At 39.2% G+C, this 17,012-nt stretch overlaps 2 protein-coding genes across 2 annotated transcripts in view; one reads left to right on the forward strand and one right to left on the reverse strand.

Annotated features, from left to right (window-relative positions):
- Positions 1-141: 141 nt before the first annotated feature.
- On the forward strand, positions 142-11,196 carry snx11 (sorting nexin 11). Its single transcript, XM_038283482.1, has 7 exons — positions 142-310; positions 2,560-2,599; positions 2,770-2,856; positions 4,550-4,650; positions 8,972-9,067; positions 9,147-9,371; positions 10,038-11,196. Exons 2-7 carry the CDS (start codon positions 2,576-2,578, stop codon positions 11,098-11,100), a joined length of 1,596 nt encoding a protein of 531 aa, XP_038139410.1. The 5' UTR covers positions 142-310; positions 2,560-2,575; the 3' UTR covers positions 11,101-11,196.
- Positions 11,197-16,202: 5,006 nt separating this feature from the next.
- The window catches only part of skap1 (src kinase associated phosphoprotein 1), a 50,638-nt gene continuing 49,828 nt past the window's right edge, over positions 16,203-17,012 (reverse strand). The window contains 2 exon segments of the mRNA XM_038283450.1: positions 16,203-16,552; positions 16,896-16,998. Of these exon segments, the coding sequence (XP_038139378.1) occupies positions 16,906-16,998 (93 nt within the window). The 3' untranslated portion in view covers positions 16,203-16,552; positions 16,896-16,905.

Consider the following 17,012-nt stretch of genomic DNA (forward strand, 5'->3'; position numbering starts at 1 on the left):
AATAAAGCCCACAATGCATTGCGGTTTCCTAAATTACGTGGTTTAAGCATACTAAAAGAATTTGCCACTCACAAAATGGCTGACACGGCCTAGATCCTCCCTCTTTCTCCCAGCGTGACCCTTCTAACGTGATGACGTAGCTGAAACGTAACAACGACTGTGACTTGCGAAATGGGAAAGGAGTCAAAAACAAGGCTCAGCCGTTTAAGCGAAATGTTTTGTTCTCTGGTTAAATAGAATCCACAAGCAGGGCAGCGGTTCCAACGGTGGACTGAATGATAGACAGAAAGCCACGAGAGACCTTGTGAAAGTAAGTAACTGTCGATTAGCTAAAACCATTTAGCTATCTGGTGTGCACTTCTAATCAAACAATTAATCAGGCCTGAAAAAAACAAAACAAATTATATGTCATGTAGTTACAGCTGCTTAGTTTTAGCCACTGCTACTCGGGAACAGACTATGCTAAACTTATTGTAATAAACTGCGCTAAGCACTGCTGTCAGTTGGAAAGAAGAGGAACAAGATAGGCTAGTTTTTAACAGTACTGGTATTTATCTACTCTGGGATGTTTGTAATTGTATTTTTACTGGCTTTTTTTTTTTTTTTTTTAGCGGTCTGTCGTTTTTTTTTGTCCATCACTTATTAAAGAAGTATAAAATAAATAAACAAAATCCCCATATGTATATATATATATATATATATATATATATATATATATATATATATATATATATATATAGTTTATTAGAAATGCCAATGTCCAAGCACTTGGACATTGACTTATGCAGAACCTAAAAAGAGTATTTTTTAAATGGCTAACAAATAATCTCTTTCATTGTAAAACTCACAAGGCTTCTCTCAACTCCAGAGCTTTTGCATCTCAAAAGTGTTATTCGTGCATTAAATCCAAGAAAACTAAATGGAAATGACTTCATGTAGTTGTACAGGATAGAGCATGAAGAATATGAACCCCTCCCATATTCTATTCCATTTAGTATATTTATATAGCGCCAATTCACACCACATGTCATCTCAAAGCACTTTACAGTTCACCAGATCATTCAGACAAAGTGATTCAAAGTTTTCCATCTAAGGAAAACCAGTTGATTGCATTGACTCGAATGCAATCCCTCAAACTAAGCATGCTTGTAGCGACAGTGGAGAGGAAAAACTCCCTTTTAACAGGAAGAAACCTCCAGCAGAACCAGGCTCAGTGTGAGCGGCCATCTGCCGAGGCCGACTGGGGTTCAAGGAGACAGAAGCAGGGATGCAAAAAGCAGCTGTAAAAAGGCGGCCCCGTCCAGGAAACACAGCCAGGCAGACGAGCTTCGAGCCAGCTCCATTGTCAGGGGATGAAGAGAGCACATCCAGCCAGTCACAGTCAGAGAAACAGGACTACACTGGAAAACAAGCCGATCTCCAACATGTACTGCATCATTTGCCCTTGTAATCTTATTCAGATTTATATGGACATTCATAATAGATGTAATTCTGTATCGTGAAGCTGTAGTGCTAACAAATTAATTTAGTATATTTTTGGTGCTTTAAAAACAAATTGACATAAACCATCATACAGAAAGAGTCTTTTTGTCTGTACGGATTTTTTTAAGTCCACCTTTGTAACACGCTGACTGAAATGCTGACAGAATAAATAGATAAACTATCCTGTATAGAATATGGGGAGAAAACAGCGAATCATTATAAAATAATCTGTAAAAGGAAGATAAAAAGACATCAGCATAAATGTTTGTAACCATAAGGCAGGAGCACTTTTTTTTTATCATCATTGGTCTTAAGCTGATGCAGAAGAAGCTATTATATTTGCATCTATATTTGTCAGATTTTAATATCTGCTGAGTGAGACCTGTGTCTTTTTTTCTTTATCTACCAAATCTTCAATCAATTGCTTCTTGTGGTTCATTAACAGCTTTTAAGTAGTTAAGCATTAGGAATGGGGGAAATCCATAACATCGCTGATGTGCTCTCATCCTGAAACCAATTATTTTAATTGCTTAGTGGTGTCTAATGCTCAATACTGATATTCACTTTAAACTAGATGACACAAGCCAAAACTTTATGGAAAATGGGTCAGTATTAGAGCTGCACGTTTCAGGCTCTTTCTGGATATTATTAACTCTGTTTCTTTGAGGTCTGGGATGTTGATTCAGATTATTGTTTATTTCCAATTATCTAAATTCTAAAATAGAAAAAATATGGCATAGATTAATTCATTGAGGTACTAGAAAAATTGGAAATGAAAGACTTAATGCATCATTATCCTATGTGAAAAAAAAACTTTAAAGTGTTTCAGGGTAAAATTAAATTCATCAGATTGAAGGACTTTTAATATTAATTAATTATTATGAAACAAATAAGTAAGTTCTATAAATAGCATTCAAATGAAGAAGAAAAATAGCCACACAAGGTGACTTGGCAGATTTTACTGACCTACTTCCCTTTTGGGAGATGATTTCCCCAATTTAAGACGAAAGTATTGCAGATGCATCAATTTCCAGCCTGTTTGAAGCCATTCATTGGTCTCTGGTTTTCTCTTCATAGTGCGGTTCTCGGTAGGATGATCAGTAATCACGAAGAAGATGTGAGTAACTTCCTACCCTCTACCACCAGTTCTCCTTTTGGTCATTTATATACAAGCAACAGAAACCAAATAAACTCCCAGTGAACAAAAAACATCTTTAATAAGTATTTAAATAGCAATTTTTTATTATTATAATAATCGTGATATTAACATCTGTTTCTGTCTTGAAGGAGTTTGTTGCAGTGCGAGTCCAAGATCCCCGCATTCAGAACGAGGGTTCCTGGAATTCATACGTCGATTACAAAATATTCCTACATGTGAGTATTGGTACCGGGAAAGTCTCATTGAAGGGCTCAGAGAGAAGTATTTTAGGGACCATTTATTTTCATGGTTAAAAAATAAAAATTTCAGAATGATTCAAAATGATTGATAAAAAAACAAGACTTAAACTGATAGACTCTAACATTTTTACAGCTAAAATCTACTCAGTATAGATTCCTCATTCTGTGATTTAAAAAAAACCCTCAGCAGACAGTTTCTAAAGTTTCACTCAGACAGGAGTTGATGCCGTTGTCAAGGAAGCGGCTAGGGTTGAAGAATGCTTTGCCAGCAGTAAAAGTGTCTTGCCCAGATGAACGTGTGGTGTGGGTGGTGACTCATGAAATTGACCAAGATCATATGACCTCACATGAGCCCACATCAGTTCGTGTGTCGTATGTTTTTGATCTGTTGTTTGGGGATTTTAAATGTTCACTGCAAATCTTGGGGGAAATAAACTTCTCCATACAGCCTCCACTGTGCTTAGCAGGTTTATTTTTTCCCTTTTAAACCATCCAAAGTTTTTCCTCACTGTCATTTTGTCATGGTCTGGTTTTGAGGTGAACTTGTGGCAGATTCAATCCTAATCTGACTGGAATAGTTTTACATGTTTTCCACTTAATTAATCTAAAGTAGATTAACTCCATCCAGTCTTATAATAAATATATAGCATCACTGCTGATGTCTTTCCCGCTTGGCATGGCGTCATTACAACTCGATGCTTCATAGATGCATCCAGCCAAAGCTCTGCTTGCTTGTTTGATTCTTCAGTCCTATGGAGGAAGTATGCAGGGGTGTACTTTGTTTCTCCCATAACAGAGTATCTATTTTTTTTTATTACCCATAACGGCAGCCTTTTTAAATTATGAAAAAATTCCCTCAGGACGCTCGTGCTTGCTTCGATAACATGACTCTAAGCATGGTTAATCAGTTACACGGCGTCTATGGGGAGCAGCTTGTGATGCTCGTATCACAGCGGACTCTGTCACACGTTACTGGAACAGATCCAACATGTTGGAGAGGCTCTGTCACACCCTAATACAGCTTGGATGAATACAGTATTTTCTTTTATTCTGTTTATTATAAGATGTTTATTCTCAGAAAATTCAAATTCTCTTTTTTTTTAATCCTATTTTGATATTTTAAGCCCTTGCAGCAGAAGAGCTGATAAGATGTACTCTAAGATATCAATTGTTGAAGCTTTGGGTGTAAAATAAGATTTTCTTGGTTTAATAACACATTTGCACTAACTGGTTACCCATTGTATTTTAGATTAGCAAGAAAAATACTAAAAAATGTGCTTACACTTTTATTGATTGATCTACATAAAACTAACATTTAGAATTTTAAATGCACCAACTTACAGCATGTAGCTGTACGTTTATGAAATATCAGATAAGGATTAAAGTTGTGTAAGGCATAAACAGGACTCATTTCATAATTATCATTTGATAAACTACATCTATTAAATAACCTGCAGCAGTCTCATTCAGTCTTACCTCTACTGCGCTTTTATATCAGTATAGAAATAAAATTAACAGAATAGATCTGGGAATAAAATGGAAATTTGAAATGGAAATCCTGATTTTTTTTCGTTTATTAGGTAAGTTCAGGAGCTGTGAAAAGATTTGAGAGAATTTATTATGTGGTTCTGCATGATTCATGGTTTACCTCTTGTGTTTTGCTCCTCAGACTAACAGTAGAGCCTTCACGGCTAAGACGTCGTGTGTGCGGCGGCGCTACAGTGAGTTTGAGTGGCTCAGGAAGAAGCTGCAGAAGAATGCAGGCTTGGTGTAAGTCAGACACTCCCCTTCTGTGCTGTTTAGTCAAATAGAAAATGGTTTTGATATAAAGTCATTTACTTCCTGCTAACACGCTGAAGGTTTCTCATCTGGAGCTCTGTAAAGAAAAAAACCTGCAAAGGGATCAACATTATAAACAAATTCTCCTTTACTCTCTTAAAATAAAGAATACTTAAATGAACAGTGACTCTGAAGGGTCCTGAAGGCAGCTTCATATCTCAGAAAAATCTTTTTTTGCTAGTTTTATAAATGATTTAAAATTTAACCACAAAAAATCCCCCAGTAAACGGCACCAAATTAAATATTGCAATGAAATAAACCATAATGTCTTTTAAATTATAATTTTAAGTTTAGTTATTTAAAGTTTAACTGTTCATTGTACTCTTCATAGTTGTCAACACTGCTGTTATTAATAAGTAGGAAAAAAAGACCTCTATAGGGCTTGGTCGTCATGACGTAAGCACTTTGCGTTGCCGCCATATTGACGGCCTCTTTTACTGCGGCTCAGACTACTGCCTATGACTACCGCATACTGTACTCCTTCTCAGCCTGATTAATTTCACCTTAACTTGATTTCAACCATGGTAAACCGTTGCTGTATTATGGGCTGTAACAGCTCAACCCATGATCGCCATGGGAAAAATAGAAAATGGGTTAACTTTTCACCGCTTTCCTGCCTGGAGGCGTAACCATGGAGACCAAGCGTAAGATATTAAGAGTCGTCGGCTAGCTTGGATCGCGGCTGTAAGACGACCGAACATTACTTTCCACAGTATTCCAATGTCATTGAGAGTGTGTTCCCTGCATTTTCATTCTGGTAAGTCAAAGATGCACGGTTTTATTTTATAGCCTACAGCGTTTCTTTCCTTCAAAGTTGGGATCTTTTACGGGAAAATAATAAAAACGGCAGCGGGAAAAGGCTCAAATACGTGAGAAACCCGGAGGGTTGGCAGTTAACGTTACTAACTACACATTTGAAACACATAGCAGCTAGTTAAAAGTACATTACATGCGTGAGTGGTTGTTAGCATTAGCGGTTAGCAGTTGCTAAACTAGCAGGTTCCAGAGCCCGTCTGATCACAGCTTACCTTCGTACGGATTACTGTGTTCCCACTGTTTGCTGGCTTTATGATCTGCAGCTCCTGAACCCATCCATTCATGAACTGCACATGAGACTCCAAGGACTTGTAGCTTGGGAACTGTTTCGAAGTATAGGCACTCACTCATCGGTGCTCCACTCATTGTTTGGAACTTCATATGGATCCAAATTATTAATAATGCTGATTTTGTCAACATACCGGTCCCTGGCTTCTCTATTTAATGTGTCCTGGTAAATTCCAGATCTTTTTCGGGATTTTGACATCTTTTTTCTCTCTACTTCTACGTCTCTTCTTTCAACAACAACGTTGTGTCAGAGCTACACTATATTGCCAAAAGTATTTGCTCACTCATCCAAATTATTGGAATCAGGTGTTCCAATCACTTCCATGGCCACAGGTGTATAAATTCAAGCACCTAGGCATGCAGACTGTTTTTACAAACATTTGTGAAAGAATGGGTCGCTCTCAGGAGCTCAGTGAATTCCAGCGTGGAACTGTGATAGGATGCCACCTGTGCAACAAATCCAGTCGTGAAATTTCCTCGCTCCTAAATATTCCACAGTCAACTGTCAGCTGTATTATAAGAAAATGGAAGTGTTTGGGAACGACAGCAACTCAGCCACGAAGAGGTAGGCCACGTAAACTGACGGAGCGGGGTCAGCGGATGCTGACGCGCATAGTGCGAAGAGGTCGCCAACTTTCTGCAGAGTCAATCACTACAGACCTCCAAACTTCATGTGGCCTTCAGATTAGCTCAAGAACAGTGCGCAGAGAGCTTCATGGAATGGGTTTCCATGGTCGAGCAGCTGCATCCAAGCCATACATCACCAAGTGCAATGCAAAGCGTCGGATGCGGTGGTGTAAAGCACGCCGCCACTGGACTCTAGAGCAGTGGAGACGCGTTCTCTGGAGTGACGAATCGCGCTTCTCCATCTGGCAATCTGATGGACGGGTCTGGGTTTGGCGGTTGCCAGGAGAACGGTACTTGTCTGACTGCATTGTGCCAAGTGTAAAGTTTGGTGGAGGGGGGATTATGGTGTGAGGTTGTTTTTCAGGAGCTGGGCTTGGCCCCTTAGTTCCAGTGAAAGGAACTCTGAATGCTTCAGCATACCAAGACATTTTGGACAATTCCATGCTCCCAACTTTGTGGGAACAGTTTGGAGCTGGCCCCTTCCTCTTCCAACATGACTGTGCACCAGTGCACAAAGCAAGGTCCATAAAGACATGGATGACAGAGTCTGGTGTGGATGAACTTGACTGGCCTGCACAGAGTCCTGACCTCAACCCGATAGAACACCTTTGGGATGAATTAGAGCGGAGACTGAGAGCCAGGCCTTCTCGTCCAACATCAGTGTGCGACCTCACAAATGCGCTTCTGGAAGAATGGTCAAAAATTCCCATAAACACACTCCTAAACCTTGTGGACAGCCTTCCCAGAAGAGTTGAAGCTGTTCTAGCTGCAAAGGGTGGACCGACGTCATATTGAACCCTATGGATTAGGAACGGGATGTCACTTAAGCTCATATGTGAGTCAAGGCAGGTGAGCAAATACTTTTGGCAATATAGTGTATGTTTACGTTTGCGTAGCCGTCAATATGACCGCGACGTCCCACAATGCAACGTGAATCAATTCAATTCAGTTTATTTATATAGCGCCAAATTCACAACACATGTCATCTCAAGGCACTCTACAGTTCAACCAGATCATACAGTCAAATTGATACAAAGTTTTCTATCTAAGGAAAACCAGTTGATTGCATTGACTCACCGACTCAAATACAATCCCCCACACCAAGCATGCCTGCAGCGACAGTGGAGAGGAAAAACTCCCTTTTAACAGGAAGAAACCTCCAGCAGAACCAGGCTCAGCGTGAGCGGCCATCTGCCGAGGCCGACTGGGGTTCAAGGAGACAGAAGCAGAGATACAAAAAGCAGCCGTAAAAGGCGGCCCCGTCCAGGAAACACACAGCCAGGCAGACGAGCTCCAAGGCAGCTCCCATGCCAGAGGACGAAGAGAGCACATCCACACAGTCACAGTCAGAGAAACAGGACCACACTGGAAAACAGGCCGATCTCCAACATCTATAAACAAGGGTGTTGATAGAAGCAGCACAGCTGATGTTTCTTTCCAGGATGACGTCACAGCCAAACAGGAACAGACGAGGCAAAGCTACTCTGAGGAAAAGCAGAGAGAGCAGAAGGTTAGAGATTGAACTAACAGATTCTGTAGAATAGGAGAACAGAGAGAGAATGAAGCAGAATGATGAAATGGGGGTCCCTATGTCCTCCAAAAGTCTAAGCCTATAGCAGCATAACTATAGAGATAGCTCAGGATAACCTGAGCCACCCTAACTATAAGCTTTATCAAAAAGGAAAGTTTTAAGCCTAGCCTTAATAGTAGACAGGGTGTCTGCCTCACGGACTAAAACTGGTAGTTGGTTCCACAGGAGAGGAGCCTGATAACTAAAAGATCTGCCTCCCATTCTACTTTTAGAAATTCTAGGAACCACTAGTAAACTTGCAGATTGAGAGCGAAGTGCTCTGTTAGGAACATAAGGAACAATCAGATCTCTGATATAAGATGGAGCTTGGCCATTTAAGGCTTTATATGTGAGAAGGAGGATTTTAAATTCTATTCTTGATTTAACAGGAAGCCAATGAAGAGAAGCCAGGATAGGAGAGATATGATCCCGAGCCCTATTGGGTTATATCATCTATTGATGTAATTCATCTATTCATTTATAAGACGCACCCATGCAGCCCAATAAAGCTTTGTTTTTGTTTTAAAAACATGCAAATTGGAGCAGACAAAGGGGTCCACCCATTAGGAATGGGGTCGGTTGCCATCTTTTGTTAGACTGCAACACCCCATACCCATCTCAGTGTCTGAAAGGTCGGTCGTTAAAGGGGATTGTTGGCTGTGGGGCTGTGATGATAACAGGAAGGGGATTAACTCAATTGCTGCATTGTACCTACAATATATATTATGAACATGTATAAATCCTCGAACTCAATGCTATTCCTAACATTTTGAATTGAAAAAGTTTCCTGGATGGGAAGCAAAGCATCTTCAAACTCTTTTTTTTTTTTTGGAATAACTATGACCTGGATGACTGATAACCTTCACATCACACTGATTTAAGGTGTCAACATGATATTGTGGGAGGCATTTGTAGGCAAGCAGACACTAATAAGACCTTGTTGTTCTTTAGTCCAGTCCCAGAACTTCCTGGAAAATCCTTCTTCTCCTTCAACAACGAGGACTTTCTGGAAAAGAGACGGAGAGGACTTCAAACCTTCTTGGACAAGTCAGTTTTTCTCTTTTCTAGTCCAACTTTCTTCCGTACTGTTGGGGGTTTTCTTGGACGCTCTGTGTTTTTCTTTCAGAGTGGTGCACACCACAGTGTGTCTGTCGGACAGCCAGCTCCACCTCTTCCTGCAGACCCAGCTGCCGGTTGGTCACATCCTGGACTGCGTTCAGGGCCTCACGCCGTACACTGTGACGGACGCCATCCTCACCTACGCCTCCTCCAATCGGGGGCTGGCTCAGGCTCAGCAGGAGGACTCCATCAGGGAGCCCAGTCTGACAGTTTCCTATGAGTCCATCGAAAGGTATGAAGAGGGAGGAGTGTTAAGAGCTGTGTTCTCAAACTCATCCTTATTCTTCCATATTTTTATTTATTCCCGTTAAGACAGCAGCCAGCGTTCTATCAGATCAGCATACACATAGTAATACGCATGCACAAAGGGACGACTTCTGATACATTTGCAGATCAGTGTGACATTTAGACTGGTTAGCTGCTATGTCAGGGTGTAAAGTAACCTACTTGACTTTCGGTATGTTTTCTGGTAAGTTTATGTGTTTAACTTCAACTACAACTTTTTGTTTTTCATATCACGCATAAATAAAATAGCCTAGTAGACTTCCTTCCACTTATAGTGTCAGACGTATGCAAATCTGACGTCTTGCGCATGCATATTGACTATGGGTATGCTGGTCTGACAGATTTATTTTATTTACAAATTACTTCCAGTCAAATGTTTGAACGCACCTTCTCACTCAATGGTTATAGTCTTTATTCTTTCATTTCAAGTAACTTTCAAACTAAGATGCTAACGGATTATGTTAAGCTGTAATAAAGAAATGATTATATTGAGGAAGTAATTTCAGGATCTAAAAAGTACTAAGAATTAAAAATGAGCAGCCATGGAAGGATTTGTGTGTTTTCAGCTTTTTCATTAGTTTAAAATGAGGCTTTTTTTGTTCTCTCTCAACAGTCCGGCTCCTCACCAGCCTTCCCTGCAACCAAACAAAACCGTTAACTCTAAACCCATCCCAGATTCAGACCCATTAGGAGACATATTGGAGCTCTGTGAGCAAAGGCCGGTTGCATCATCATCGCAGCGCAGAGAGAACGCCTTGATGAGGATCTCCGAGGGGAGCGACCAGATGGAGGTGGCTGAGCAGCGGGGCTCCACCCAGGCCTCCTTCTACCTGGGGGAGATCCTGGACGATTCAGAGAGCCTCAGCCCTGCAGAAGATAGCTGTGTGATTCTGACTCCGGTGGAGGTGCACTCAGCCATGGGGGCGGGCTACGAAGACAGCTGTGAAGGGGACAGTGTCTTTGAGGACAGAGCTGATCCTTCAGACTCTGAAGAAAGGAAGAATTCAGAGTCAGAGGAGGTTTTATCTGCGGAGGACAGTAACAATGAGGAGGAAGTTGTAGAACGCCATGTCGCATCTGAGGATCTCTCTTTGGTTTGTAACACTCACCTTCCAGATGTCAAACCAGGTCATGACACGCAGCCGGAGAGCCTGACAAATGAGGAATCAGAGAGTAAAGAGGAGACGATCGTTCATTTGGAGAGCCGGGATCTGAACAGTGAACCAGAAGTGGATCTCTGTGATTCACCCCAACAAATAAACGCAAATGAGGACGGAGGCGAGAGTGACGAGGACAGCCAGTCTTCCAACGAGAGCATCATCAGGTGCAGCGAGGAGGAGAGTCTAGCCGAGGAGGTGGGGGACTCCATACAGATGAAGACGTCACCTGACGACATCAGGAACTGGTCAGGAGTGGAGGGCTCTGCTCCCAACATCTTTTACATCAATGGATGTAACGAGGAACAAGAGGATGCCTCGAACTGGGAGGGAGATGACCAGCAGCACGCCCCCATTAGTAAATCTCTGGAGCCTAAACCGGCTACAGCAGACGGAGATCCGACGGAAAGCTGTGACTTTAGCATCTTGGAGAGCAGCTGTCAGTCTCTAGAGGACTGTAACGTCCCAAAGCAGGAAGCATCAGCCTCAGTAGCTTTGGGTGGCTCAGAGGGGACCTAGCAGGTCAGAGAAACCAAACGCTGTTCCGCCTTCACTGAGCCACAACCATGATCTACTTTCTTCTGCCAAAGAAAAATAAACAAGGCACAAACAAAATGATGATTCTGTTACATAAAACCTACACATACAGTGCCTTTAAACAGTATTTATACTCTTTAAAATGTTTTCATATTCTTTTTTTTTCCATGCTCCAATGCAAACTTTAGTGGATTTTATTGGGATATTTTTTTTTAGATATACGAATACAAAGTAGCATCTCATCAGGATACGGATGGAAAAATGTTTCTCATATAAAGCTCTAAAAAAAGTGCTGCTCACGCTTTTATTTAGAGCTGCCTTTTATCGAGGTTACAGCTACAACAATTCAGATTTAGGTCTGGACTTCGATTGGGCCGTTTCAGCACCTTATTATGCTTTGATCTGAACCTTTCATCGTAGCTCCAGCTCTATGCTTGGTGTCCTGCTGGATGAGGACTCCTCCATCCCAGTCCCAAATTATTTTACAGCCTTTAGCAGGTGTTTTATTTTATTTTATTTTCTTCCTCTCTGCAAGATGCATGTCAAGCAAACCCACTCTTCATTTTCATTTTGCTTTCAATTTTTATGCTGGATTTTATTTCAGGACAGAAAAATAAAGGGAGCGGAGGTGTCAATGTTATACAGTTCACTGGCATTAATAACTATATGTTGGTCTCGCATATAATCCCAATAAAGTACATTAAAGTTTGAGGTTGTGACAAAAAGATGAGGGGTATGAATACTGAAGGTCAAAAATCACCTGATTCAGAAGTAAAATAAGGGCATATTCATCCAAGAGCAGCAGATTTAGTCATGGTTACCCGTTTTGTTGCTGTTGGGTTTAAAAATGGCTAATCAGTTAAAAAAAAAAAAAAAAAAAAACAGTTCTCATCTAAGATAAAATGTTTCTCATTAGTTTGATTCGCCTGATTTCTATATATATATATATATATAGATCTATATATAGATCTATATATAGATCTATATAGATCTATATATATATATAGATCTATCTATATATATATCTTGACCACCAGAGGGCGCCAGAGATACATATTTCACAGGAAGATGCTCCTCATCTCCTCTCCATTATTGGCCATTAACCTCTTTAACACAGTAGGATGGAAAATATACTGGATGGTGAGATAAGAGCTCGTTAAAATGATGCTGTGGGATTTTTTTTCCTCCCCTGTGGATGTTTCTGCTGTGAGTGAAAACATTTTTGAAGCTCAAGCCGTTTTGTGGACTTTCAAAAGGGGGAATGTGTGAAATATTTTTCTGTATAGCAAAGAGGTCTTTTATTTCCAGCCTCATTGACAGTTTGTCAAAAATAATTCTTATTAGTTGTAAACCAGAAAGGACAAAAGGCCTGTTTTCACCAGTCACCACAACGGATGAGTTTCTAACATTTAATGCTGGACATTTAACGGCTAAATTATGTGTCTAAACAAATATAAACAGATGCACCTTTAAAAGATACCAGTTGGATTCAAACTAAAGCCTTTATTGGCACATTTATTCAACTTGGAGGAATTTCCCACATTTCAGAAATATTTTAAAAGAAAATGAATTGTGGCTCAATTATTCGTACCTCTAATCCTTGATATCGGGTAAAACATTTTTTAATGCATTCGAAAACATGTTTTTGAAGGATGCCAGTAAATGCATTTATCTCTCTATGTTCAAATTCAATTAAATTAATAATGCATGTTCAGTTTCTATCCAGATTCATGTTTTCCTCCAATAACAGAGGAACCTCACAACGAGAGCATTTCAAGAGGTGTCTGTGCACTTTGTCCATTGGGTGCTGTAATTTCCTCCATAATTGTTTTTGTATTTTTGTTTTGTTCTTGAAGATAAGCATTTTTCTCTGAATATGTGAGCCTTAAGTTCTACTGATGCAAATTCAGTTGAATATTTTAGTTTGCTGAATCCATTTCCACACTACTGCTTCCTAATCTTCTGATTTTTGCTGCATTTTAAAGGGACCCTGCATTGTCTACTGCTGTTTTTGTAATTAAAATGTGGATCTGAAAGGGGGAATTAACCACTAAAGCGGCTGTGTCACCGTATACATTACATGTTTATTTCAATAAATAGTTTCTTCCAGCTTTTTATTGTCCATATTTTTCTCTACACATCTTCCTGAAAGATTAGTTACTGAAGTAATGCTGCCACCTAGTGGTTAAAGGTAAAATAGAGCTAAAATATGTTTTTCAGACTTGGACAACTTTATTGTCATTTTAAATCACTTCATTTTATAACTCTTTTAAAAGTATTTTTTTATGCAAGTCTTTACAAGCTGGAAACACTTTTTTTAATCACTTTTCCAAATATTTCAGCCTGTTAGCCAAATAAAACAAGATATCTTCACTATATTTATGTATAAATGCAAAGCAAATAAATAGTATTTATTTTTTAGGTAAACTTATTGAATTTACACTTATTTAATTCATAATTTTAAATCTATTTTTAATTATTTAATGGTATATTTATTATTTGAATCATGTATTTGACAAATAAATACATCTAGGGCTAAAACAATTAATTGGATTAATTGATTATTTAAATAATTGTCAGCTAATTTAGTAATTGATTGTTAACTGAAGTATAGAGACTTTAAAAGATGCCTTTAGCTGACAGAGCAACCCACTTAGAGCAGCGATTATATCAAAATAGTGAGGGGGAAAAAAACATTTAAACGTTTTGCATTTAAGATTTAAAAAATTATTTTCCGTCTGTCAATATTCTCTATCCAGAATTCAAGTGGAAGGGTTTTAGTTTCGCCTGGTTTCATTTAGCAAAAAGTCTTCTTTGGCTATCTGATTATTAATTGATTCATTTGTAAAAAAAAATAATCAACAGATTAATTGATTTGCAAAATAATAACAGCAGCCCTAATTACACCTGCATATTTCATGAAACTTTCATTTCTTTGGACGTATAAAATGAAATATTTGGGCCCTCTATGCACCGGTTCAGGTGGTGGTTTCTGCTTGCACAGCGGGGAGTTCACCACTGGCTGCTTCCCCACCCTACACCACACGATTTGTATAGGAATTCTATGTAAATTCACTGCCTTTAACCTAGGTCCTCTGGGTCCGTGGGTCTGTGGATTGTCTCCACTCTAGATTACCGGATTGACATGTTGGCCTCCTGTTTATTTGAGTAAACTGCAGCAGCAGGAATTCAACGAAAGCATGCAGGATAGCAGGTCTTAGGACCCCTGCTCTATGCACATCTGTTTTTTAATTAATCTAAAATAGACCCTTTTGGTAGATTGAGATTTCTAAATAATCAAACACTTGGAATTTAGAAAAAAGAAAAAAAAAATGCATTTTTAATTAATTGCAAACCATCAAAAAAAATTTGTTCGAACACATTTGAATATATAAAAAACGTCATCTTCAATGGAATATATGTTTGATATTTCTATCTATAGAATTGTGTTTTTATAACTGCTCCTCTAGCTCAGTGTTTTTTACCCTGGCCTTCGAGATTCACTGCCCTGCATTCAGAGATGGCAAAAGTACTCACTTTCCGTACTTGAGTAAAAGTACAGATACTTGTGTTAAAAAATACTCTGGTAAAAGTGGAAGTACTGATTAACTTCTTTACTCAAGTAAAAGTAACAAAATACAGGCTTGTAAATTTACTTAAAGTATAAAAGTAAAAGTAGAAACCACTTTTTTCATGCCGTTGCCTACATTTTAAATGGATGTCTGCCAATAGGACTAGATCTCCGTTGTGTTCATTTTCAATCATCTCGTCGTCCATACTACTATGCTAACGCCACCGCCACCAAGCTGCAATGATTTGCCGCCAATGAATACCGCCGAATCCTTCGATTCATCTTGTAGTGGTGCGTCAAATGCAACGTAGATTCCCATCCAATTAGATTGAATTTGGTATTGATGACGTGAAAAATAATAACGGTAACTCCATTGAAATGATTCAAAACTAAAGTAACGAGCCAATTTTTAAAAATTTAAGGAGTAGAAGTAAAAAGTCGGCATAAAAATAAGTAGTAAAGTAAAGTAAAAATATCAGAAAAATCTACTTGAGTACAGTAACGAAGTATTTGTACTTCGTTACTTCCCATCTCTGCCTGCATTTCTTGGGTGTTTCCCAACTCACACACCAGCACCTTACTAGCCTTCCCTGCACATAACCTTTAAATCTAAACCAATCCCAGACTGGTTGCAGCACTGCTATCAATTGATCACATACCTGATATCAGTGGATAGCAGATTAACACGCTTTGGTGAACTGCAATCATCTGGGTGTGCTGAAGCTGAGAAACAATCCAAAACATGAGGGCAGTATGCCTTACACTGCAATTCGATTTCGATTACCAAATCAGTTGATTATTTCATTCAATGATTTATCACTATTAATCTTTTCAGCCCTAATCCCCACATTGTTTCTTCCTTCAGGATGTTTAGGAAGGCCTTCACTCTTAGTTTATACTAATTAGGTCTATTTTGGATGAGTTATAGGTAGGAAATATTTCTTTTCTCTCCTGATCTGAGTCTCTAATGCATGTTTTCTTTTTTTTAGAAAGGATTCATCTGAGCTGCCTCATATTTTTTGCCAAGAGCTGCTTCTGTTGAGCACTTTTTATTAAGACCTGAATGACTGATTGCATTTGCAAGCTGCAGCCTTTTCCTCGTTTGTTTTTTTACCTTCATAACAAAAGAAAATACTGAAACTCGTCTGAAGAAATCTTTGGTTTCTTGGTTAATGCTCTGACGAAAAATCCCTCTTCTTTCCTTTTCCTTACTTAATTTGCGAAGGTCCGGTTGGATCCAAACTTCCTCATCTTCTGCACAGTTTTATCATGCAACTGTACAGGGGTGTGAATACCTGCTTGCAGCAATGTAACCCCATAAATATGATCAAAATGAAGGAAGCAAAATAAAAAAAATATATAATAATAGAAATGGTTTATTTTAAATTATGTTTTCTTCAAAAATTCCTCAGTTTTTTATTCATTATATCTTCAATCTAAGCTTTACTTATTGGAACAGTGCTGCCATCTGGTGTTCATAATTTAGTGGGAAAATAAAAACAAAAGCTAAATATTTAAATGTAATAAACAGTGGTGCTTTATTTCAGTTATTCAACATGCAAACCATTCTCTACTTAAAGAAAAGAAATAAAAACATCTTCAGCCAAGTGTAGCTCATCCTGATACCTGCTGAATGCCATCCTACGTAAACAGTCTGCATGAGTTATTTGTGGTGTTAATATATCCAAAATGAAAGTTCCAGTTTTCAAATAACCGGAGTTTGCAGACATATAAATAAGGTTTATGATGTGCAGCGGTACATTCCACCACCCAGAAACACAAAGGCTTTACATCAGACATCGAGGGAACAAACTGTGTCGTTATCAGTCAGTGCGGTTATGTGTGGATGTGTCACTGACAGCACTGTGGAGGAAATGGAAAAATAAAATAAATATTCAGTAAAACATGCATTAATAATTCATTTAAAGCTCTGCTTATCTAACTGTATCACAGAATCATTTTCTTAAATAGGACAACCGTGGCTGTAATCAGGCTTTCGTTGCACATATTTATTCACAAGCTCTGGCCATTACGGCTCTCTGATTGCCTTGTGCAGTACTTCTCCCAGCCAGCAGATGCCATAAACGGCAGGTCAACGACTGAATATACTTCAGTGGCAATCTGGATGAGTACCAGGGGGACTGTTTCTGTGTATTAGGCCACAGTAATGGTCCATAATGCTCATGATAAGAGAGTGCGTGGGTACCTGTTGGAGCTCAAAGGATGTAGGCGGGCTGCAGAAAGTCCTTGGGGACGATACCCACGGTGCCGTTCAGTTCACCGACCCACCAGCCGTGGATGTTGTACTCCTGGAGACAAAGGG

This window comes from Cyprinodon tularosa, unplaced genomic scaffold (genome assembly GCF_016077235.1).
Source record: "Cyprinodon tularosa strain WSP-4 unplaced genomic scaffold, ASM1607723v1 ctg194, whole genome shotgun sequence".
Classification (NCBI taxonomy): Eukaryota; Metazoa; Chordata; class Actinopteri; order Cyprinodontiformes; family Cyprinodontidae; genus Cyprinodon; species Cyprinodon tularosa.

Bases quoted from the DNA above. Each gene is read 5' to 3' on its own strand.
- snx11 (XM_038283482.1), top strand. From the start codon at position 2,576: ATGATCAGTAATCACGAAGAAGAT. The intron at 2,600-2,769 runs GTGAGTAACTTC...TCTGTCTTGAAG, and splicing joins TCAGTAATCACGAAGAAGAT to GAGTTTGTTGCAGTGCGAGT. The intron at 2,857-4,549 runs GTGAGTATTGGT...TTTGCTCCTCAG, and splicing joins ATTACAAAATATTCCTACAT to ACTAACAGTAGAGCCTTCAC.